Source organism: Temnothorax longispinosus, chromosome 3 (assembly GCF_030848805.1).
Source record: "Temnothorax longispinosus isolate EJ_2023e chromosome 3, Tlon_JGU_v1, whole genome shotgun sequence".
NCBI classification, from domain to species: domain Eukaryota; kingdom Metazoa; phylum Arthropoda; class Insecta; order Hymenoptera; family Formicidae; genus Temnothorax; species Temnothorax longispinosus.
Window position 1 is genome coordinate 8543731 of NC_092360.1, and position 24542 is coordinate 8568272.

General features: G+C 41.2%; 3 protein-coding genes across 9 annotated transcripts in view; 2 read left to right on the forward strand and 1 right to left on the reverse strand.

The window, feature by feature from the left end:
* Positions 1-117: 117 nt before the first annotated feature.
* Positions 118-1689, forward strand: Psf2 (DNA replication complex GINS protein PSF2-like protein). Its single transcript, XM_071773123.1, has 4 exons — positions 118-610; positions 787-895; positions 982-1143; positions 1460-1689. The coding sequence occupies exons 1-4, from the start codon at positions 366-368 to the stop codon at positions 1517-1519; spliced, it is 576 nt and encodes a 191-aa protein (XP_071629224.1). The 5' UTR covers positions 118-365; the 3' UTR covers positions 1520-1689.
* Positions 1690-2234: 545 nt separating this feature from the next.
* The window catches only part of Traf4 (TNF receptor associated factor 4), a 28035-nt gene continuing 5727 nt past the window's right edge, over positions 2235-24542 (reverse strand). For 2 of the 7 annotated variants that reach the window (XM_071773097.1, XM_071773098.1), the window contains 8 exons: positions 19647-19844; positions 16376-16473; positions 10304-10477; positions 5099-5203; positions 4840-5001; positions 4265-4582; positions 3536-3796; positions 2235-2992 (listed from right to left, as the gene is read on the reverse strand). In XM_071773097.1, coding sequence (XP_071629198.1) covers positions 2639-2992; positions 3536-3796; positions 4265-4582; positions 4840-5001; positions 5099-5203; positions 10304-10477; positions 16376-16473; positions 19647-19671 — 1497 coding nt within the window. In that variant the 5' untranslated portion in view covers positions 19672-19844 and the 3' untranslated portion in view covers positions 2235-2638. Of the gene's footprint in view, positions 2993-3535; positions 3797-4264; positions 4583-4839; positions 5002-5098; positions 5204-10303; positions 10478-16375; positions 16474-19646; positions 19845-24214; positions 24287-24366; positions 24507-24542 lie in introns of those variants that run through there. The other 5 variants (XM_071773099.1, XM_071773100.1, XM_071773102.1 and 2 more) reach the window with 5 other exon arrangements.
* Positions 19839-23048, forward strand: Mrn (general transcription factor IIH subunit 4 marionette). The gene is made up of 7 exons (XM_071773104.1): positions 19839-20663; positions 21300-21424; positions 21601-21806; positions 21886-22059; positions 22133-22219; positions 22295-22510; positions 22678-23048. Exons 1-7 carry the CDS (start codon positions 20105-20107, stop codon positions 22757-22759), a joined length of 1449 nt encoding a protein of 482 aa, XP_071629205.1. The 5' UTR covers positions 19839-20104; the 3' UTR covers positions 22760-23048.

Below are 24542 nucleotides of genomic sequence, written 5' to 3' on the forward strand. Positions count from 1 at the left end.
GTCATGATAAATTATATATATTATTTTATACTCTTCGCAAAAGCGAAAGTGCGCAGCCTGAGCCGGCGCGCCCGACATATTCGAGATCCAAGACGCAAGACGCAACAAGTGGCGGGACTGGCGGGAGAACATGGCGGCGGCCATAACGTGCTGTGCCGGCTGTGCGGTGTTCCCGCCTTTTTCGATTTGCCACACCGAGGAACCGAGGATCGCCTGGGATCGCCGGAGAGTACGTTGGACTCGTTGGAGCCGGTGCGTCGGGCTGGAGCAGGCTGGAGTCACTCGGAATGCGTCGGGAAGCGCCGAGATACAGCTGTAGACGCGCGGGTATCGAAGAACGATCGAGTTGACGCTTCGAACGAGGCATGGATCCGAGCGAGGTCGAGTTCCTCGGCGAGAAACAGCTGGTCAGCATAGTGCCGAACTTCAGCTCCGACGTGATCTACCTGATCTCGGGTTCGGTGGGGCCGTTTCGCGCCGGTTTGCCGGTCAAGGTGCCGATCTGGCTCGCCGCGTGTTTGAAACAGAAGCAGAAGTGCCGTATCGTCAGGCAGGAATGGATGGACATCGAGAATCTGAACGAGAGGAAGGAGATGGAAAAAATGTCCAAGTAAGTCGATCCCTTATTGCCAGAATTTCTCGTTACTTGTCTGATGACGTGACGTCCTCATTTTCTTGTCAACCTCGGTATTTCACCCGAGTATTTTGACGTATACGTTCAATCCAATCCATAGTATTTCGATTTAACTCGATACGCCTATATTTATAAAAATTGCAATGTACCAGGTTGTTCACGGCGATGCCGAGCAGTCATTATATGGACGAGAGTCAAATCTTGCTGAACGTGGCGAACGATGATATCCCTGACGCGGATGGAATAAGAATCGCCGTGAAGGTAAGCAGGATCGACTGGATGTAATATACAAGAGATAACACTTGTACGAAAGATAGAACTCATATGTGGAAATTTGTGCATTGTAGGACATATGGGATATAAGAATGTCTAAATTGCGCACATCCGTGGACGCTTTTGTGAAGAGCGAGGGAGTGCACGCGAGATTGGATCATCTGACCGCGATGGAGATCAATGGAATACGTCCGCTGCTGCCACACGCGTTAGATCAAATGTTACGGATACAATCTGTGAGTACAGGTTTACAAATAGCATATCTATTAAGGCTGCGGTCCACTTGACGCTACAAATGCTTTGGAGCGTTCTTCTTCTCCTTCTTTCAATGCATTGAAAGAAAAGAGAAGAGGAATGCTTCGAAGCATTTGTAGCGTCAAGTGGACCGCAGCCTAAATTAGACAGCAGATATTGGCATATCTATTTTCCTTATTATACGTAATACAGGAACTCTGTCAACTTTATTGTCACTGCACACTATTATTGCCATAGTTTTTGTCATATTGCAATAATTATTTTATATATGAGCTCATTTCTATGGTCTTTTTGCAGGCAAATGCAGGAGAAATGAATTCCCAGCAGCAAAGCAGCAGTGGGTACGGCAGTATGTAAAGCTAGTAATATATATATTACTTATTAATTATTTATATTAGTGTTATTGTGATATTATAACTAAAAAGATGTGAATATTTTTATAATTTTTATATAAGCGCTTGATATGTCGTATTTCAATATTCAATCGTATTGGATCATATGGTATAAATGCAGGAAATGAAGTGCAAGATATATTGCATTTTATATGTGAATATTATATAACGCTTTTATTAGCCAACTTATTTTCAAATTGTTACATACATTCACTAGCATATCTCGATCACATTTTCTCATAATTACTATGTGTAATAAGTGCGTATTTACATTGGTGCATCTGTCTCGATTGCTCTTCGTTGTCCATTATCGTATGGCATTCCGCATTTATATTTACATTTGCTAAGCCTATAGTACACACAGTCCCTTAACAATCTTTGATTTTTTCTCCTTAAAAGTAGTCGCGCGATCGTAGGGCCACTCATTAGAAAAATCAAGGCGTCTCGCTCTCATTCGTTAAGAGTTTTCGAAAATATACATTTTTCGTAAGAATTATTAGAAAGACAGCAAAAGTACTCGCAAAATGTCGCATAATAATAAGTAATTAATATAAAATTTTTGTGTGTCTCGATTACACGCCACATACGATAAAGAAATTAGATAAAAAAGAATAAGAAAATTGAAAAAGTTAAATGCATTCTGGCGCATTACGCATTTGGCAATGTTAATAAATTAATTATTATTACAATTATCGGGGCAATATTTTCAATAACATGAGTTAATAAGTGAAAACTATTATGACGCAGACAGGCGGCAGCATAGGTTCCCGTGCGTTTTCAGTCGATTTTAATTTGAACTACCGTGCATTATTTAAAACGACATAAGTACCGTACGTCTCGCTCAAGCGAGTACTCAAAAAATATCACATAAGGCGTTCATAGTCTGATCTTATATCTAAGATCGTCTTGAGTCTGGTTGAGATTGGCAATCTTAAAACTCCATGCAACCAATGAAGCGATCGTACAACGCCTCGAGATCGTACTCAGGACGATAAGATCTGGAATATAAGATCGGACTATGAATGCCGGTCATAAAATCCGCGTTTCCCGAAATGTAACGTTTCAGAATCATTCCCGTGTTCCCTTAAACCGCTACGATTTTACTGGGATCCACTTTAACTCGAATGAACATGGTATCGTCTTTGACGAAGTGTCGTTTCTTCACCATCTCGTGAGAAACGAATCTCGGGAAGCCAAAACCAAGAGAATCCGGTTCGCGGCTCGGTCGCTGAAAATTCTTCCAGGTCGGGTCCGGTATGAAGCTTTCCACAATGTTGCAGGCCTTTTCCGCGATGACCGTCTGATCGAACATCGTGAACGACACGCTGTGCGAGAACGGCCATCGCAGGAGCGCGTCGTATTCGCCGGGTAGGATCTTTATGTATATTGAAATGTGACTGCCCTCTCCGGTCCCGTTTCCGTTTAAGAAAATGGAAGCCTATAAAATCGAAAAATTCTTTTAGGAAATTAACACTCAGCATTTAATTTCCTGGTTCCAATTATCTGGACAGCACGAGTGCACGAAAATCCATAAGATAATCAAGGCAGTAGAGTTCTATTTTGTATATTTATTTAAGAGACTTTTAACTGCTTTGAAAAATACGTGAAATCTAGTGACTCTATTATGTGTGTATATCTCTTATAATAATTTCTATAATAATTATAAAATCTTATTTAAGGCTCTTATCTCACCAATTGCAATCATACTGAATTTTGATATTGAATATATAATTTACTTTTACAATATATATGTGCAATGATACGATTGATGTTCGAGAAACTCGTGTACATCATATAATATAAAAAATTATTTTGACATGACGCGGCGGCCGCTCTTGAGGCAGAGTATCACACAAGTTTTACGGTTCTTTGTTAAGATGCAGCAACATGAGAATGGATAGTAAGTGTCGGCACGAAAATTGAGTCGAAAATTATAATTGAAATCGATCACTGATTTATATATAATATTCAATATACATACCTGTAACTTATATCCATATTGACTAGTATAAAAAGGTGGACTGACAAGCTCCATTCCTTCCTTCGCTTTCGCTTCCGACATCTTGGCGGCATAATCCGTGACCTTCCATATAAGCGTGCCCGTGTAATTTAACGACAGCTTGCTAATCGCTGATTTCAAGCTCGTAATTTGATGTTGCTGCTTCGTCACCAGGCTACACATGAGGCTTAGATGCATCTTTGCGGATTCCTCCAGATGTTTATCCAGCGAGAACCTATTTCCCTGTTACAGAAAGATCGTGGCGTAACGTTTTTTGAACTAGAATAAAAATAATAGACGAGATAGGCTTCTCGTTTAAACACAAAAACAAATTATAAATAATTTAATAGAATTAATTTCTCAAAGTTACGAACATTTAAAATTACGTCTCATTGAATATCAACCGATTGATTTCTCTCTTTTTCATGGTATTCACTTGCTTATTCTGGCGGAAAAAAATTGAAATTTGTACCCAGAAAATATTAAGGTATGGAAAGTTTGTTTTAATTCATATTAAATATATTTATTTATACTTTGGAGTGATGGCCAGGATATTTGATACATAAAAAAATAAAAGAATATTAAAAATCGATCTCTCATTTCAAACATCGGGTATTCTATTTCGCAGAAATAAAACCTGTTTCAATACGTTTTGATTTATTTACCCTTTATGCAAGCGGATATAAGCTATAACGTGCGAAAAAATAGTACCTTGAAGCGGCAACCGGCGTCCTTGAACGTACAGGAAAGTAGATGCGTGGTGCAATGATCCTTCAGATGAACCTCGAGATCCTCTCGGGGCAGCACCGCGGTTTCGCAACGATGAGGACATGCAACCGGGAATCGGCCACATTTCGCGTGATGTGCGCCGAGCGTATCGAAAACGAATTCTTTGTTACAGTAACGACAGGCGACTAGTCTCTTGGCGCACTCCCCCAGCTTGTGTTGGCCGAGGTGTCGCCTTTGCACCTTCATGCCGCACTTGTTTTCGCAATAAAGAGGCTCGTAACCGCATGTCCCCGTGTGTTTCTACAAACATTGCGTTTTTACAATTATACTTTCTAAAACCAATAACTCTTGAAGGCATCTCCAGTAGAAATAACAAATTTTTAAAAACTGCTAAACAATTTTTAGCAATTATTTTGTGCGAAAATAATTGAGAAAAAAAAAAGAAATTTGGTAAATAGGTGACGATAAAGTTATCTTTCGATTGTTACTGACGATCATTGAAAGCTCTCTGAGATCTCGTTAATTCTCGCGCGTGTGGGAATTGGGAATCATTATACCTCTAAGGTGTGTCCGGTAAATTCTTTGGCACAAAAGTCGCAACGGGCTCTACGCTGAGCGCAGGTGTACTTCAGATGGTCCTCCATGAGTACGCGAGGAATCATCGCCCCGCATTTATTGCCGCAAGGAACTGCATCGTGCTTACACGTGTTCAGGTGCGCCTGTGATAAGAGGGAAATGATCTAAATTTAGTCGGACCGTCGAGGCTCATTCACATTCTATATGTAATATACCGAGCACTCTTCACGATGACTTTACCTTCAACTTCCTCAGCTCGTCCGACCATTTGCAGCCGTCCTTGTGATGTATGCAGTATACGATGGAACCCATTATTGCCTTTTCTGCCTCCGTGTCTTGGAAGTTCTGGAAAACACCAAGACGAAGACGTTATTTGCCTTTGTCCGTTCGCCATTTGTCGAAACGTAAAACGTAAAACCGTCGGTGCGCGTATACCGTAACCCGAAATGTAAACGTCCGGATTATTAATGGATCAAAATCTGTAGTTTTCCAAGAATCTTTTTAGCAAAGTCCCGTTACCTCGTTTTACGATCCTCCGACCTTTTCCCACGAAATATTTGCAATGACGTGTATTTTTAATTTTTATTCTTGAAATATGTTAAAATTTATAAATAATTAAAGCTCTTCTCTCCACTCGATAAAGGAGCACAACGCGTAATATTGTATTTATACAAATTATAATCGTGAAACGTAACCATAAATTATCGCGGACTCTATTTCAGTTTATCAGTGATTTAGAAACAATTTTATTTAAATTATTCAAACTGGAAATTCTCTTGAACTGTTCGAACGCCTGCAAATGTGTTTAAAGCTTTGTCTGATCTGTAATAACCAGTAAATTATTTTCGAAATTGCCACTGGCTGGGCTACATTTCGGAATAGCGAAGCGGTAACACGGGATAAAGCGCCATGGGAGATGCTGCCTCATGCAGAGAACGACGTGGGTGGTGCAAGCCAGGAATATTTTGAACCCATTGTCGCATTACTCGAGCGATTGCACTATAATAGCGATGTAAGTACACAATTTCGTTTCCAAACTTGATTCAGCAAACAGACGAATGTAAAATATGTTTCGTTTTCAATATTGTCAAACGTAAAACAACAGAACAATTTTCGTCAGTCAAAGTAATACGTAAAAGTTTAGAAATGTTTAATAATAAGTAAATTTATTACGATAAGAGTGCAGTTTAATAAAATCGTTTGCTGTTTCGAATATTTTTGAATGTTTAGAAAGACGTTTAGAACGCAGAGAATTGCCAAAAATATCCCAATTATATCGGATTGATAGACGCTCGACCGTACAAGACAATTAACAACCGTGCACGCTAACATGCATGCGAATAACTCTGAGAACTTTAATAATTTCCCGTTTCTCTCTCTCCTCTCACTTTTCCTCTTTCTCTTTCTCTTTCTATTGGATTTATTTGCGGAAATTGTTTTCTTAAAAAGCGTTTCGGGTTGTCAGAAAAAGGAGAGCCGTGAGATACAATCCACCTTTATACCATTCATATACAAATGCATCCGGCGTATAAATGCGTGCGCTCGGAGACGCTTGGAAGTTGAAACCTGCACGACCGGCAAGGTCGAGGAACTTGACGTAAGTAACGCAACCCAGCCGTTTAGAGCGGCGAGATATAAACAGAAAAGAAATGAAAGAGACAAACATGCCTTCGCGCTTTTGAGATCGCTCTCGAACGCTGTATGTATATCGAACGCTTTTTAAAAGTGGAACGCTTTGAAAGAATAAAAAACGGAGAAAAAATTGGAGAACCTGAGCTATCTTGTCTCAAAATAAATCGAAACAAATAATAAATTACTTAGCGTTTCAAATTCATCATAGCGTAAAGATATAGTCATATTAAACAGGCCGGGAAGAGCGTATTAAAAAAGAGATAGAATCAATAACAACATATATAACTCTGGAACTTTAAAGAAATAAATAACCAGAAGACTCTGGAAGTTTCTGCTCTACTAATCGTAAGTCGTTCATTGTTCCCTCCTCGAATGAGGTTCTTTTCGCGTCGTATTAGGTCCCCAGTATTAGAATACTAGGCACCGCGGCAGGTAAGCATGACGTTACGGTAAAGTAACGGACAATCGATCTTCGCGCGTTCCACTTATTCTTCGTACCTTGCAGCGTCGGATGTTCAATTTTCAATAACTCAGTGTCATTGCCATCATAAACGGTCGATCGGCGTAATTTATGTAATCATAATTTTGTTTTCCTTTGCGTGACCTCGACGAAACAGATGCGATCTAGATCGAGATCAGTGTTGTAACAACGAGCGAGTCATGTAATATTCATGATTGTTTCACATCGTTTTTTGTTCAGATTGCGTAAATATATATTATTACTCGTATTATTCTATTTTATTTTCGGAATTATTTTAAAGGAATTAAAAATCCGATTGATTGCTCGTATTACTTTGATCGGCAGCAGGCTGTTTACAAAGCGTTTTTGACGCGGCTCTACTCATTAAAGTACTCGACAACGTAAATGGTCGCTAAAAATTAGACATTCTCCTTGGCGACTGTTGGCGACATATAAAAAGAATATTCCCACGAATCGACCGTTGCGAACTCGCGCTCCATTCGAAATGACCGTCTCTTTTCGCCTTCGGTCCCGCCGCCGGAGCGCACGACCTTGGCGAATATATGGTCGAAAATTAACATACGACGCGACGTGCATCGATCTCACCGCCTCCTCATTCCCAAAAACGATCGAATCCTCAAGCGAATAATATCGAAGCGCAGTAATTATGATACAAAACCGCCTTTTTAATATTCTTTCGCGTTCCGCATGGCAGCTTTATCATTTCTTGATCGCCTTACAGATTGCTGACTGCTAATAGAATTATCCATCAGCAGTCAGCAATCTGTAAAGCAGTGTTTTTGATTCGAAATAGAAACAATTCGCGGAACATTGATATATAAAAAGAGTTTAATGTGGTGTAAACACGAATTATATAATTCACGACACACTCCAAATTTTTATATTTCTCTGACAATGACTGAAATCGATATTTCTCTGACAATGACTGAAATCGATACTTCAAATTTCTATACCTCACATAATCTTATTATCTTATATTCTTCGCATACATTTCATATGTATTTTTATTCGCCTTCTTTTTTAATAGTTTTCTTCTTCTTTCCTCTAAAGTAAATTTAATTTCTTCGTACACGCATCCTTCAATGTACGTAGCAAGAATTTTCAGACAAATTCATGCCTGACGATTCATACAAATTAGATAGGTTTGCGTAGAAAAGTCCGTGAAGAGTAAGTAATTCTTATTTCGATATTTTTTCCACGTGCGCACGCGGAATCTTCAGATGATTGCGTATACTGTCCCAAAATAGGTGTAAATCGAGGAAATCGAGGTAAGATACGGCGTCCATTCGCGTCTCGCGAAAGATAAGCGATTGTTTACGTTAGCGGTCGTAGGAGATGTAGGATGCGCGCAAACGAATGGAGTGTTCTCTCGCGTGGCTTTTCCCCTCGCAGCGAGCTGCGCCCGTGCCGCGGAGCGTAACGTTCTCGTTCACTCGAACGGCGGAGTTCATCGCCGTGTGGAATGCGCGACGAGGAACAATGCGCGAGGAAGAGGAGGAGAACGCGAAGCCGCGCCACTTCCGGCGCAGACCGACCGGGGAACGCCGTCGTCGTCGTCGCCGTGAGAAGAGAGGGGCGACAAAGAGAGAGAGAGAGAGAGAGAAAGAGAGAAGCCGAGAGCCTTTAATATAACACACTGTAATTACCGCTCGTTGGACTAAACGTAACCCGTCGTCCCGTGCGTTATCTCGCATTCTCGCATTCTTGAGCGGTGGAGAATGACACGGGGGGAAAACCACAAAAGGTCGCGACGATTGCGGACGCGCACGCTCTTTACTTGGACTTGAAACGCACGCGTTCGCAGTTGAATTAACGAAGCGATTCGCCCGAACCGAGAACCGACGACGCACCAGGCGTATCGGTTTAAGAAATTATCCTCCTCGAACGAATAGATGCATCTTCCCACTTTCTAATAGCCTCATTGAATTCGCTAATCTGCGTTATACAATGCGATCGTATCTTCTGCTCGTATATTTCTATACACAACAGAGGAAGAACACGGCGCGGCGTGCTCCGTTTTAGAGTTCAACGAAGTAACTTTGAACGGGATTGCTTCCGGTGAAAATTAGTAGGCATATTTGAAATTTGAATTTTTTTCTAGTCGTAGGAATTGTAACTTTGAATTCAATTCGATAGACTCGCTTAATTGAAGAATTGATAACGAATAATCCTCTCTTCAGTTCTTTTAGACGAAAATGAGAGAAAAGATAGCGTTAAAATTAATACTTTTAATTATTAATTAATAATCTAATTATTGTATATCATAACGGTCCTGTTTCACTTATTATATTATTGTTAATTAATAATTTTTTACCCGAACAAGAAAGGTAAAATCCGAGATCTCGGAAATTCTCATTCACTTTGTTAAAACTGTGTTTGCTAACATCAGTTAACTCCAATTTAACGTATTTCTTCTTAGATATATCCATATATCAGGGATCCGGAAATTGCGGTGAGCAAGTCAATTATGAAATACTTGGGGGTTCTTTTAACCGAGCACTTGGCGTCACCGCCGTTCGTTGGATCGAGCGAGACGCCGATATATCGTCCGTGCGAGGAAGGAGCCGCGGCAACGGGAGGAGAGGTCGAACGACTTCGGAAGCGGTCGAGGCCATCTGTTACGCTCGGTTCCCACGCTTCCGCTGCCCGCCGCGCCGGTCCGGTCGTGCCTTACAGCCGGCATTTTATTCCAGTGAGACGGTACCGAGCGCTCGCGCACGAAATTCCACGAATTTATACGGGCGCGAAGCGCGAAGAAAAACGCGAGCTTCGTCATCGTCGTCGTCGTCGCCGAGTGTTGGCGCAACATCTGGCGACAATATTGAAACGCGGCGGCCGTCATGAAGAACCGTTCTCTCCCGGCGCGGAATTCTGCATCTCGGAGTCAACGGTCCCGACGTAATCACCGTAAACTTATTCCCGATGTCTCCTCGCCGGAAACGATGTTGATATATCGGAAACCGTCGTTTCCGTCGATGCACTTAACGGCGGCGTATCTCTCTTTTTCTTTCTCTGCACGCAGTTTACTATATTATTATCATCGAGAAAATGATCGTGACAAAAAAAACACCAAATTTTCCGTTTAACGAAATGAAGACAAATATGTGATTATCATACGTGTTCACACATATAATGTCTTTTTTATTCTGATCTTCCGATCGTGCAGCCTGTGCAAAAATATGTTAGATACTTCGATATTTAGATAAGGAAGCATCATCGTTATTCTACTAACGGCTAACTTTGCAAGGTGATTAATGAAAAGCCAAAAAGAAACGGGAAAACGAAGCAAAAAATGTAATTAAAAAAAAAAAATAAAAAGAAGTGTGTCAAACCTCGTCGGTAATTATAGGCGCTTTGTCCATGGTGTCGTTGATCGGGCTGGGCGGTGACGTGGGGCTAGCGCTGGGGCTTACGTGGAAACCCTTGGACTCCTTGGCGGGTCTCTGAGGCGACACCCTCGCCGGGAAGCTCAGGGTCTTGGTCCACTGCGACAGACCGCGCACCATCTTCAAAGTTAAAGGCACTAACGTCACTCGCGCAACCGAGGTGACTCGGGTCCGCCGCCGGTACCATTCAGTTTCGCGGCTCGCGAAAGAGGGACATGGTCGTCCGCTTGTTTTCCGTTTAAATCGCGTTCCCACGGGTCCGAGTGTGTGCGTGTGCGTGATTCGCGCCTCTTACTCGCGATCCGTTTCCCGAGAAGCCGAGGAGAGACTCGAGCCGATTCGAGTGTCGCGGTCGTGACACTCGACAGGAAGTTGCGTGCCCGTACAATGTAATCTGACTTGACTCGACCTCAGGTAAACCTCGAGAAACCTGCTAAACGCGCGGACCTATTCGAGCAGACTGCTCTCGGCTTGGTAACGCGCAAGACCGAGCTCACTGATGAACTGACACGCAGGCTGTGACTAGCTCCACAGCTCCCCTGGACCCCATCATGGTGTCGATGGGGACGACGAGGACGGTAGTAGTAGTGGTGGTTAAGCCGATGGTGGAGGAGGAAGAGGCGGAGGAGGAGGAGGAGGAGGAGGAGAAGGAAGAGAAGGGGGAAGAATCGGTCGCGAGCCAGAAGAGCCGTTGGAGCGACCGGGAGACTGGCTCTGCGAAGGATGGTGCATGATGCGATCATGCGAATGTAGTTTCCCCAGTTTCTCGTTCTACCCGCGTTATCCCCCGTAACTTCCTGAAATCTCTCCCGAAAGACTGTGGGAACTCGGAATGATGAATGAGAAAGGCGATCGCGACCGAGCGATTTGTTTCGTGAATTGTAATTCGATATGTTACAGTCTACAGATTCGTAGAACTTGTTGATAAACTTGTTGACTTCGTCAACGTTGATAAATTGATTTAATTTGGCTAGTTAGTTTAGGATCTTATTTTTAAAAGGTAGAAATAGATGAAGAGGACTAATTGAGTTAAGATTAAGGCTAAAAGATGACCGGGGAAACCGGTCTTTAGACCAATTCGCCCCCATAAGAATAGACTTTTGTTTTGGGAGAAGATAACCGGAGGAAACATGATAACTGAGAGAAGACCACTGTCGGGAAGCGGAAAGGAGGGAGGGACAGGTCGTGAATGAAGGAGCATGTGCATGTAAAACAGGAATCCGCTCTCTCTCTTTCTCCTCCTCTCTCTCCTTCTCAGGCGGCGAACAGGTACGATCCTGCACAATCCTGCAGAGTACCTTTCAAAACGTTTGCCTAGAACTTAGGTCATTCATTCCATGATAATTAAGACATCGTTTTGCTTTTAATTTCGTAACAAAGTACTTAATTATCAAAATATCTTCCCTTTCCACCTTGCTCCCGATTAATTATCGACGAGAAATTTTCGCGGTATTGCGCGACTCTCTGACATAAAGAAACTGATCGGCGTGCGAAAGAAAGCCTTAAAGAAGAACCTGATTTCCGTCTCGATACCGGAATGACCCTTTCGGAGACAAAGAGCTCTATCAACGACGTGATCGGAAAGGAAAGAGAGAGAGAGATACCTACGCGTGTTGCCAACTGCAGGTTTGTGGAGTAGCGAGCGGAGGTGGAGGGGGCGAGAAAGAAAGAGAGATAAGAGAGTAGGTGGGGAGAGTAACGACATCGCCGGACCTATATTGCTGCCCGGTAAGCACGCCAATGCACACCGTGCATTCAACTGTGCGCGGACCGGATCTAGCCCAGCTGCGGCCTTCTTCGACCTTCCCCCCACCGATGATCGGTGAGGGGGGAACAAGCCCCGGCTCTCTTGACCGGCGGCCGTCCACTCCAAATCTTCTCCTGACAATCGCGAAAGCGATCCGCCCGTGGATCACGGGCTTGCATGGGTTACAGGCCACGAAGCCGAAAGGGTGTCGTTCGGCGGTCGAATAAATATCTAGGCGTGCACGCGACTCACTCGTCGAACCTTCGCCATCCGAGCGTTGCTCCTCGAATCGCTTTGGAGCGTAACGATTATTACCGCTATTATACTCCTTTATCTTTTAATATATATATCTCCGTTTGTCTAGCCCTCTACATTTTCACCGAGCCGTTCACGAATTTAAGAAACTTTTTGTATAGAGATATGTGTAAATAAGATAACTGATATGTATTTTTCTGAAGATGTCGGTCTTCAAGAATAGATCTTTTATATCGTAATATAAAAAGTATAATTGACAGATGACAGATTACAAGAGTGAAACAAAGCGATAGTAAAATCCGTACGTAATATGAAACTTTTGGACGAGTTAAAATCTTTTTATATCCTGGCGTTTACGAAGCATCTAAGCGTTATCGAGGAATATTTAGGAGTTTTTCGAGGAGTTTTTGTACGATATGTTTTTCGAGGGATCATAAGGTCATAGACTACTTACAATTAGTAAAACAAACTATTCTTTGTCTTTAAAGACTTCTAAATGTCAAAGGATATCGATATCCCTTCAACCCTTTGTGGTCACACATGTGTCGAGCTGAACTATTCGACCTAGCAACAAGTAAAACAAAAACAAGTCTCCGATATTTGTACCTAAGATTTAAAATAACGAAAATAGCATTTTTAATCAGTACAATTACTTAACTACGACACTCAATCAATTACTCAATCGTTCGCCAATCATGCGCTTGTACTTCGCGTGCATCTGTCCCTCGATCACGTGGACTGCAGGTGGAACGTGAACGTGCGCGAGCAATCTGCACGATCGCGACCCGATCGGAAAGTCTTCTCTTCCCGAGGTAGGGATTTTCGTCGAGTCCTCGCACGCTGTCCTGCGGCCAGACAGACGGGGCGTAGGATACAAAGGTGCGCCTTTTCGAGGAGCGCGCCGGCGATCCGAGCAGCACCTGGCCCAAGACGATGGGAGGGATCGAGCACATGCGGAGGATAGGAACGGAGCGCGCACCGTTCCGGGGAGTGATGTTGGGAAGTGTGCAGCTGTCACACAGCAGCTGCGAACCTCTTTCTATCTCCCTCCTCTTCTTGCTCGGCGACCGGCCAGCCTTCCTCCGACGCGGCGCCTCCTGCACCTTTTGCCTCGCATCGGCTGCGCGCCGCCGCCTAATTCCTGCCTCGGCATACTAATTCCTTTACGGATTTTTATACCCTGTCGCAGTGAATTCGTGAACGCAGCTGGAAGCCGTACCAGCGTAGCAACGGAAGACCAAAAGATATGGTTTAAACTTTGAAGCACGTATCAGCGATTATGATGTCCTTTAATCGACATTCTTTGGGCATACCTTAGATGCCTTCTGTGCCTCCGCGTTATCTTGAAAGCGAGTCTATTGGAGTAATAAATGTCTTACAATTAGTATAAACACGTTTATTACATTTATTGTATAAATGTAATAAAATGTAATGTAAATGTATTGCTCACACACACACACACACACACGTGATTGTTTATGAGCTTCTAACTAGACTGATCCTCTTGCTTTTGTCAATATTGTGTTCTGATTGAATTTTAATTGACTCTATATTCTTCTTAAAGACGGAGTCTATTAAAATACAATATTTTTAAATACAGAGTCGATTAAAGCACAATCTATAAAATGATGGATTTCGTTTAGTTAAATAATGATAATATAATAGATTTTTCAATAAGATCGATAATTAAATTTACTAGTTTTTATAAAAAGACTCAATTATATCTCATATTTTTTTCTTGTGTATGTGTGTGAGATACATTGATTTATAAATTACACTTAATAAAACGCTTATCTCTCGGTCGTTATGAGGCAAATTGTTCCTTAATCGGTGACTGTGATGATTTATTTTACGCCAGAGAGGCCCGCATATCTTAACTCCGTTTCGAAATCAACTACCACCGTCGCGAGGAAAAAAAAGCATCTTTACTTCTTTCCGAGATGAAAAGATCTGCCTGCATCTGTGCTCGCCGCATGAGCTGCCTCTTGTGTAAAACTAAACTTCCTACCCTGCCCACACATCTGCTTTCTTATGGCACATCCGTAATGGATGTTGCGCGACATATCTCCACAATAAGTACAGACAAAGAAGTAATACATTCGCTGATCTCTAATTTTCTATTTTTTTTAAATATATATTTTGTGTATTATTTGCGATATCGTAAATCGCGTGACGCTTGTTTTTCTTTACCGTCATAATAATTCTATTTTACATAATTCTATTTTATAATTCGTAGATACATACGTATCTTTTGAACAAGTCCAATTTTTGCAGTTATCGTATGACTATTAGAATACTGAATAATAATATAGTTTGATTTAAACGAACAGGTTTGTCTTATTTTATCATTTAAGTTTTTCGATGAAGCGTATATAACTTACGACAGACTTGGAATAATCTTATCTTCTTAAAAAAAAAAAATCGAGAGAATAAACAGTATTCCTGTCCTATATCTGCATATGGACCTTTACGGTCACCTGTGATTATTTACGCTTGCGTAATCGACGTTAGTGTAGCTAGCGTGGAAGCGCAATGGAAGACTCGTGTCGCAAAACAGCCAGGTGAAAGGAAAGTTTCGCAGCGTTTCGTATACTAGATAAGTTAGTGGATTCTTCAGAGTAACGTCGGATCTTCGACATATTATTCGCTTATCTCAGACCTTGAATTGATTGTTTTTTCCATTTCAATTGCGATACCATTTTCAGAAAACTTCCAGCTGTAATTCTCGCTATTATACTCATTACGAAAAAAAAGAGAACAAAGAGAAGAAAAGAAAGAGAGAGAGAGAGATTAAGCGATTAAAAATTACATTTTATAAGTATCTATACAAATAGATAGATAGAGATTGATTGTTGACACACAATATATCTATAAAAAAAGATTTCACTTTTCTAAATAAGCTTTTATAATCGAGATTTCAAGATGAAAACGTGATATCAATGATTCTGAGACAAATAACATATTTTTTGCAGGAGACAAGACATCTCGTTGGCTCATTCTATGTCTCGGCGCTCCTCCCGCCAGCCTCGTCCCTTCTCTTCTAATCAGATCACTCTAAAGCCAGGAAATTCGGACAGTCAAAGAGCAATCGGTACTCGCAGCTGTCGACGACTTCCAGAATGTGTCGGACGACGGCAGCTGCAGCGAAGCGCGGCGCATTATACCCCGCCCAATTCGATCGGCAGAACGCCGATCGGCAATGCGCTCGCTTGCTCGCTCGCTCTTCCGCTCCTACGTACGCGCGTGCACGCGTGTGTCGTGTACAAGGCGGTACAGTCGGGCGAGTTAAAACGGTATACCTGGATCACACGAGGCCCGTAATTGCGACGACACCTCCAAGTGACGCGAATCACCTGGCTCCTCGCGCGAGCACGGACGGACCGCGCGATTAATTATGTACAAGTAGAGTCGCTTCTCGCAACGGCCAACGCGCCAGGAATCGCGAAGAAAAATCTCACCGTCGGATACGAGCGTATAAGAGACATCACTTCTGTACCTGCGTGTACGCGCGATACTGCATGCGTGGCCGACACGCAGATAAGGGAAAGTTAAGGCCTCGCGAAGTCGACCGCGCGAAAATGCCGCTACCGCGACTCTTCGTCAAGTAGTTGTATTACGTTTACCGGACTCGCGGGAGACGATGAAAAATGAACCAAGAACGTTACCGGACACAAACATTAGTCTCTTAAAAAACATCGACGCGCAATTTACTAAGTTTGGAAAAAATATACAAAATTCGAAGAATATTATTATTAGGCTCCAGCCCGGGCCTTAAATGGCAATTTCTCTAATTGATTGTATATTACACATCTGTCCTATTTTACTTATTATTGACAATTTAACATTGTGTTCCGAATTAACGAATAAATTAATTGATTAAAAAATACATACGGTGCTATATACTAAAAAACAAACATTCTTTTCTGCATAAATCATCAATCAAATAATATATAACTTTATTGCACAACGTCTCCGGTCGCGAGACCGTCGAACAGTCGTACTTATCGCAAACTTACCGTTTCAGATATCCGGTTGACATCATAGGTCGATGCGTTCGGCTGTCCGCGTCGAGGAACCAAAGTCGGTGTCGTCGAGATGGACGAGGACCGGTGCTCTTTAACAATTCAACAGCGTCGACAGGTGGTGTCGCAATTCAAGCGTGATCACCAAGTTCTCGCGGACTGTAATATCTTGAACTTGCCTCCAAAGCCTTCTTTCAATCGCACTCGGTTAGAAAACAAGTTTACCTTAAACTCATTTTCTCCCCCTAAACTTACATCAAACTTGTCCCTCTCTATCTTATCTCGACGCTCGAGTTTGTATTTATTTAGAACTTGAAATAAGTTGCCGACGTTCAGCTTCGCGTGTCTCAGCGGATCGGCGCGCACGGAATGTTCGAATGTGATGTTCAAACATCGTCTAATATGTTATAATATGTTCGATATTCTCCCTCTCACACGCGCGCGCGACGCGACCCGGAGCTCCGTGTTTCCCGAATGAAATGTCGAAAGATCCGCGCGAGTCGTCGCGAACGTCTTCGCGACTGTCCGGTGAAGCGAGATCTTCGCGCGCGTTCGTCTGGAGTTCGTCGAACCGCCTGGAGTTCTATCTATCGTCCGCGGCCCTCGGCGAACGTCCCTGCTTATCGGAACGAGGGGATAACTCGCTCGCGTGTGCGCCCGCAGCCGCGCGACAGCGTAAAGTCGACTGCACAATTGCGTGCGGTCGCATTGCCGGCGTACGTGCGACGTGTACACGCGACAAGATCGCGGCCCCACTGGTGCGCTAGGCGAAACTAAGGTCCCTCGGGATATCACGCTTCGGCGGCCGGCGACCGGCGGGGCGTAAGGCGTAAGCGGGCCGGGCCCCCGTGTACGCCTAGGTAACCACCAGAGGCAGGTGGCAGTAGACAGGTGAACGTGTTGGCGGAACACAGGAAGTGCCGGAGACAGAGAGGCGATATACAAAAGCCCCTTTGGTAGAGGGGGAACGACGACGACGACGACGACACCGTCCGGACTCCGGAGGCTCGGAGGAAGAAGAGGGAGTGAGAACTCTCGCCAAGTGTGCCTAGAAACAGAATTATCGGAGAACCGCGCGTAATAACCGCGGTAGAACCTTTCGAAAAAAAAACGCGTTTTGGATTCTTTAAATTCGACGGAAGGAATCGGCCCCTTTCACAAAATGATACCTAATGGTATCGAGATCGGAAAAATCGACGATGACGATGATTCGAATTAATTTATTCGAAAAGGACTCGGAGAATTAATCTGGATTTAAATGTTCCCCCATAAATTGTAACATAATTGCAGAGAAAAAAATCTTCTTTTGCTTCTACTAATGAATAGAATTAACAAAAATTAATAAATAATAATTCATAGTTTATTAATATGTGATATTATTTTACTGTGTGATGACAACGCTATTGGAATAAGAAAGAGAGGCAACGAGATTTCACCAAGGGCCTAGAAACAGAATTACGGAAAACCGCGCGTAATTAATCCCGAGAAAAAACCAATCTGAATTCAATTCGATTTGATTTGTCGCAAGTAAAAAACACTTCGTTCATAATTGGAAGCCATACATTACCGTCTTGGTTCCCACTTTTAGTTGGGGGAAACGGATTGTGGATCGTAAGCTCAAGCGTCACCCACGATATTCTAAGAAACGTGACTTACATAGCAATGATATACACAGCGGATGTCGTAATAATAACATTTAGAGCTGACCGCATCGCTTTTGTGGGGCATGCATTCATATTGCCTAACGACAGCTTTCGATGCCATCGACAAATAGTATATCCCCAATGAGCTCGAATTATCTTATAAATTATAATCTCCCTTCTCTTCTCCGAGTACAAAACTGAAATTATACATATTTCGAAAATCCACGGAGACGTTTGAGGAAGCCGTGGAGTGAAAGGGCACGTCCTCGGAAATCAGGAGATCATTCCGGTCGCCCTAAATATCGCGTACATTACATATCCCGCTTCGGGTTCGGCTCGTCCGCTCGTCGAGAGAGTTCACCGTGCTAAGCAACAACATGGCGTTATTATGCCGCTTGCGACTCGCCGCGTACATACAGGAATAGCTCGCACATATGTCTCTCTCTCTCTTTCACTCTTTTGCTTCTTTCTTTTCTCTCCTCCCTGGTACGCGGTACGCGCATACATATGTCGTTACGAGCGTTCACGTAGGAAAAGCTCGCGCTCTCTCGTTCTCCTTCTCTATCTCTATCTCCCTTCTCCACTATCCCTCTTTCTCCTTTTTCCCTTCTCTCTCTTTTTCTACCTCTTTCTTCCTTTCTCGACGTTCCTCGACGGAGGATAGCACTCACGCAATCACGCAAAGCGCGACACACCGTCCTCCGCCGTTTCTCCATCGCAACGCGATAGTGAAGTCGTTGACTGTGAAAACCGGGGGTGACGAATATGAACGGGAGACGGGAGGAGAGCACGAGAACGTCTGTTTCAGATTCCGTTGATGTCTTCAGCCGCGAGCGGGACAGTATATGGCGGTCGAAATGTACCTCGGATGCAGAAATGTATAAATATATATCGTGGAATGGCGATATAACGAACGATATTCCAAACAATGCAAGATTGCATCTTTAAAGCAGGGATTCGGACCGTAGAATGCGTAAAAATGCACAGTTAACGCGGTTCGAGTTTTTCATCAGCATTAATTTTCAATCGATCAAACGAGTTCGAATTAATATTTTATTCATGTAATATATATTATAACTTATGCCATGTATATAATAAAACATTTAAAATTTATAACGAATCTCAGGGTGAAGTTTTGAACAAATTCCGATTGATTTTAATTAGCTAAATTTAATTAAACTTAATCAGCAATTATCTTATCAAATAATACACTATTTTGTTAATATAATTAAAATATATAAATTAATATTTTGTTGTTTGATACGTAAAAGAAACATCAGATTAGAGGGACAAATACAATTGGAAATTTTTGTAAAATTCAATAAGCGATTCTGGGTTGAACTAATTAATTGCCGATTAAAATTGATCGGAAATTGTTCAAAATCGTCTTTATGCAATAGAAAGTCGTCTACGTCATCGAGACGTTTCATACGCAAGAAATGTTGACGTTTACGCAATTTATGACACGAATGCGATGTCCCCGTGAGAGTTGACAACCGATGCTCGAGTGAAATTCATTACAGATAACGTTACCATTGATGATAAAAGTCATTTTGAAATTATCCGATGAGCCTCTGATGATCGAGATACTCAACGATCGGTAATAACGGTTCTAGCTTTACCTCGAGATCCATTAATAGTCATCATGAAGTTTCATCCGACGCTTCAATGACACTCCGACAGAGGGCGTGCACGTCATCCACGCCAGTTTGTTCTCTCTTTTCGTCCTTCCAACGTTACTCCGCTTCTTCACAAGTGTTCATAAGCGTATTTATCCCGGCACAGGTCGCACAGGTGTAAGCCGCGTAGCGCAACGACCGCTGTAACAACAGAAATAATTTTATAAATAATATCACACGAGATAATAGAGTTTGCAAGGCTCGAGTACAAGATAACCTCGAGAGAGCGTTCAGTTGTGGTTTAGCGTCGTGAAAATAATAGATATTTGTCACACAAATTTTGTTCGGAACTGCCGATACCTCTCCTACGCGTAAAATATTTGGACGAACGCGTTTGTTACGCTCTGCTGAAAAATGAAATCGCAAAGCGATCGCATCGTCGGAGGATCGTTCGCGCGTTGATGGTCGCATTGGTGACAGGTCGCCCGATCGAACGACGCCAAAACATGTCCAACACGATAAGCGGCAGGAACTTGCTACGGCCGACCGGCCTGCAGTGCAAGAACCTGCACGAGTATCTGAAGTCTCGCACCCCCGACACCCTGAACAAGCTGTATCACAAGCCGCCTATATGTCTGGCCGTGTTCCGCGAGCTACCTGTTATCGCCAAGCACTACGTCATGAGGCTGCTGTTCGTCGAGCAGCCGGTGCCGCAGGCGGTTATTGCATCCTGGTGCTCCAAACTGTATTTCGAGGAGCATCAGAAGGTGGTGCAGATCCTGAACGAGTTGTACGTGTGGAAGGAGGCGTCCATACCCGGCGGGCTACCGGGTTGGATCTTGAACAACACCTTCAAGAAGAACCTGAAGATCGTGCTGCTGGGAGGCGGCAAGCCCTGGACCATGTCCAATCAGCTGGAGACCGACAGTAAGCCGCGAGACGTGGCCTTTTTGGATTCTTACGCCTTGGAAAGGTGGGAGTGCGTCTTGCACTACATGGTCGGTTCCCAGCAGCAGGAGGGTAAGAGCTCTTGAGACTTGTCGAAAATGTAACTACATGTTGTGTAAAGGACGCAAAATTTCTATGCTTTCCTGCGTTGGAAAATGTTTTACTTGAAATAAACTATTGTCTTTAGATCTGTACCTTAGAAGTGAAGAATCATATCTCTAGTTTTTAAGTCAGGTACAGCGTTATTGACAGTTGTATTATTAAATTAAAATATATATCGGTTAAACTTACTTTATTAAAAACTTAATCAAATTGCTACTTTCATTTTATATCTAAATACACCATTTCTCTATTAAGAAACTTAAACCTTGTTTTCGCTACATTTATAATAATGGAAATATGATTCTTTACCTCTAAGGTATAGAGATATGTATATGATTTTTTGCAAAGAGAAAGTTTCAATCCTTGACAAGGAATTTTTTGAAATATATAAATTTATGGCCGTATTTCATCGACAATTTTGAAATTTTGTGCCAACATTCTACGTATATAACGTAAAAAATACATGTAATTGCGCTTAAATATTTTTTATTCAACCACAACTGATTTCTGAGACATATTTTCATTCCAAAGTATCTAGTGATTTAATCATACTTTGTATAAAAACTTTTCAAATTTAAGACGTCTAACATAAAATGTTTGCAATAGGTATATCTGCCGATGCTGTAAGAATTCTTCTACATGCCGGTTTAATGAAGAGAGATGAAGCTGATGGAAGCCCAATTATAACACAAGCTGGATTTCAGTTTTTGCTCTTGGACACAGCTTCACAGGTAATTATCAGTTCTCTGAGATATTTTCTTTATCACTCTAGAGATGTATTTTCGTATTTAGAATGGGATGTCTTTTCATACTTAATTGTTATATACTCATACAATAATATTGGACAATCTCTTTTTTGTATTGCACAAGTTACTTTGTACATCATAAATATTTTCTTTACATATAGGTGTGGTATTTTATTCTACAATATCTCGACACAATTGAGGCACGTGGTCTTGATTTAGTAGAGTGCCTTACTTTCCTGTTCCAATTAAATTTTTCCACCCTCGGTAAAGATTATAGTACAGAAGGCATGTCCGAAGGACTCTTGACATTTTTACAACATTTAAGAGAATTTGGACTTGTATATCAACGAAAACGTAAAGCAGGAAGGTAAGTAGATAAAACATAATGTGTGTTATTTGTCAGATAATCATGAATTGCTGATATCTCTGTCAATTTGTGTTGCAAGGTTTTATCCAACTCGATTAGCGTTAAATATTGCTACTGGTGAGACTAAACCTTTAACCAGAGATACAGACAAGGAAGGGTATATAGTTGTAGAAACAAATTATCGAGTATATGCTTATACAAACTCGAACTTGCAAGTTGCATTACTTGGACTTTTCTGTGAAATGTTGTATAGGTAATTGCAACATATACAAGATATGTACAAAATATATTAAAAAATTTTAACAATTATATTATTCTATGTCTAGGTTTCCAAATTTAGTTGTATCGATATTGACCAGAGATTCCGTAAGACAAGCATTAAAGAGTGGAATAACTGCTTCTCAAATAGTAGGGTACGTATGACGCTAATGTCTTAAATAGCCAAGTAAAAAAATGTTTGTGTATTACATATTTTTTTATATCAACAGCTATTTACAGCAACATGCACATAGTAAGATGATAGAAGCGGGACCACCTATATTGCCACCTACTATCACAGATCAAATTAAGCTTTGGGAAAATGAGAGAAATAGATTTTCATTCAGCGAAGGAGTTCTATACAGTCAATTTCTTTCGCAAACTGACTTCGAGGTTCTTAGGGATCACGCGGTCTCAACCGGAGTATTAATTTGGGAAAGTGAAAGGTAATTTGTGTTATTTTAAAATATAAATAGTTTATAAAATGTTAAATATATAATATTAATAGCGTTTTCCTTAATTTGATTACATTAAATATATATAATTTGCGTTATCGAAAAATTTGTCGTGACTGCTGCAATTAATAACAAAATATATATTTTTTATCTTGTAGGAAGAGAACCATGGTGGTTACCAAAGCCGGTCATGATGATGTGAAAAAATTCTGGAAACGATACTCAAAAGGCTCAAGTTAATATTCGATTTACAAGGTTTAGTTGTAAGCATTCTATTGTTATGTTTCCTATATATTAACTACAAAAAAATATTGTTTCAAGAAAGTGCCTAGAAAAACTGGAGAAGCATTCTTGACATAGACTGAAGAAATAATGTTTTCTTTTTAATCGATGCCAAAGCTCTCTCAAGTCGGACTAGGTTTTGATAACGAGTGTGATATTGAATTAATCAAATAAGTTTTTAGATATTTAATGTTGTCTATTTTATTCCTACTCTAATTATAAAATTTATATATAATGATGAAATAATTATTCGGAATTCATCAATTTAGTTAGCGTCCTAAAATCTATTGCAATTTCTCACGTTACAATAAAGTTTATATTGGAATACAACCGTACTAATATCTTTTGAATACCACATTTCTAAAATAAACTTAATATTCGAAGCTCGATATAGCGTATTCTGGAGTAACACTTTGGTCCAAATACAAAAATAGTAAATACAACAATACGTAACTATTTTCTTGACATAGATAGAATTATAACTTTTTTGTTAACATGTGGAAAAAAGACTTGGGGCAGAGAGTCATACAGTTAAAAGCAATGCTATCGGTTGAATTAATCTTCGATTAACTTAATCGAAATTTAATCGAAAAGTAAACTCGCGGATGAAAAGGCTTCTTTTTCGATGAGTTTAAAATAATCGATATCGACAGTTGCTAATTTAATCGTTGCTAATATCTCATCGTTTTATTGACTGTTTATACTGGATTATTAAGGCCATGGCACATAGAAAAACGTAGGCAGTAAAACTTAAGCAGTAAGGAAATCAACGGTATGGATTCGCCACCACTTAGGGCCGTGCCTTAAGTTCTTGACTGTGATTGGCTGATTTGGTTACTGCTTAAGTTTTTCTATGTGCCACGGCCTTTAGAAGTTATAAATAATATTTGAAAATCGGGACAGTCGGATATTTGATGAAATATACATATATGATTCTATATTAAAAAAAAAAAAATGTTACAATATTTTATTTTATATTATTTTTCAATAATTAAATGCCTGTTTTCTCGGTCAGCCGAAACAAAAATGATATTAATTTCAAAAATTGACCCTTCACGTAGCAATAAATTGAAGTATAGGATCTTGGCGTTACATCACGTAAGTACATTTATAAAAAAAATATCTTATTTGCAAATTATATCTTATAATAAGCGTGCTTCTTTCTCACTGCCGATTTTTCGCTACATCACATACCTATTTTCACATCTTTTTTTCGGAAAGCAGGCATCGAAATTGTTTTCTTTTTCAGTGAAATTGTTTATCTTGTTTTTATCCTGATTTATCTTTAATGAGACTCAATCTATCATTCAGCAGGTATGATCCATTATTACTATACTAATAGCTCGCGGCAGACGCGGAGATTGAACGAACGTTCGGGATAAAACATTCGAAAATTAAAAATAAATTATTTACCGGACAGATTTTTACGACGGCACTCGTACTTTTGTATGACTTCACCTGGCGTTACGCGAACTTTCGTAGAGACTGTAATTTCTTTGGATATAAGTATCGCGCGATTTTTCATATCACTCGACTTTCCCTCGCTACGCTTATCTTGTACTTACCGGCGTGACATCACTCGCATAAAAAAATCATACGTTATCAAAAAAGAAAAGAAGAAAATAATACTCTTGATGCGACGCGACGCGAGTCCCGCGTGGGAGACACGCGTGGACGAGTATCGCGTGTGTCACCGCGGCGATTGCGGTTCCGCGAACTATAATTTCTGCGCGACATCTTT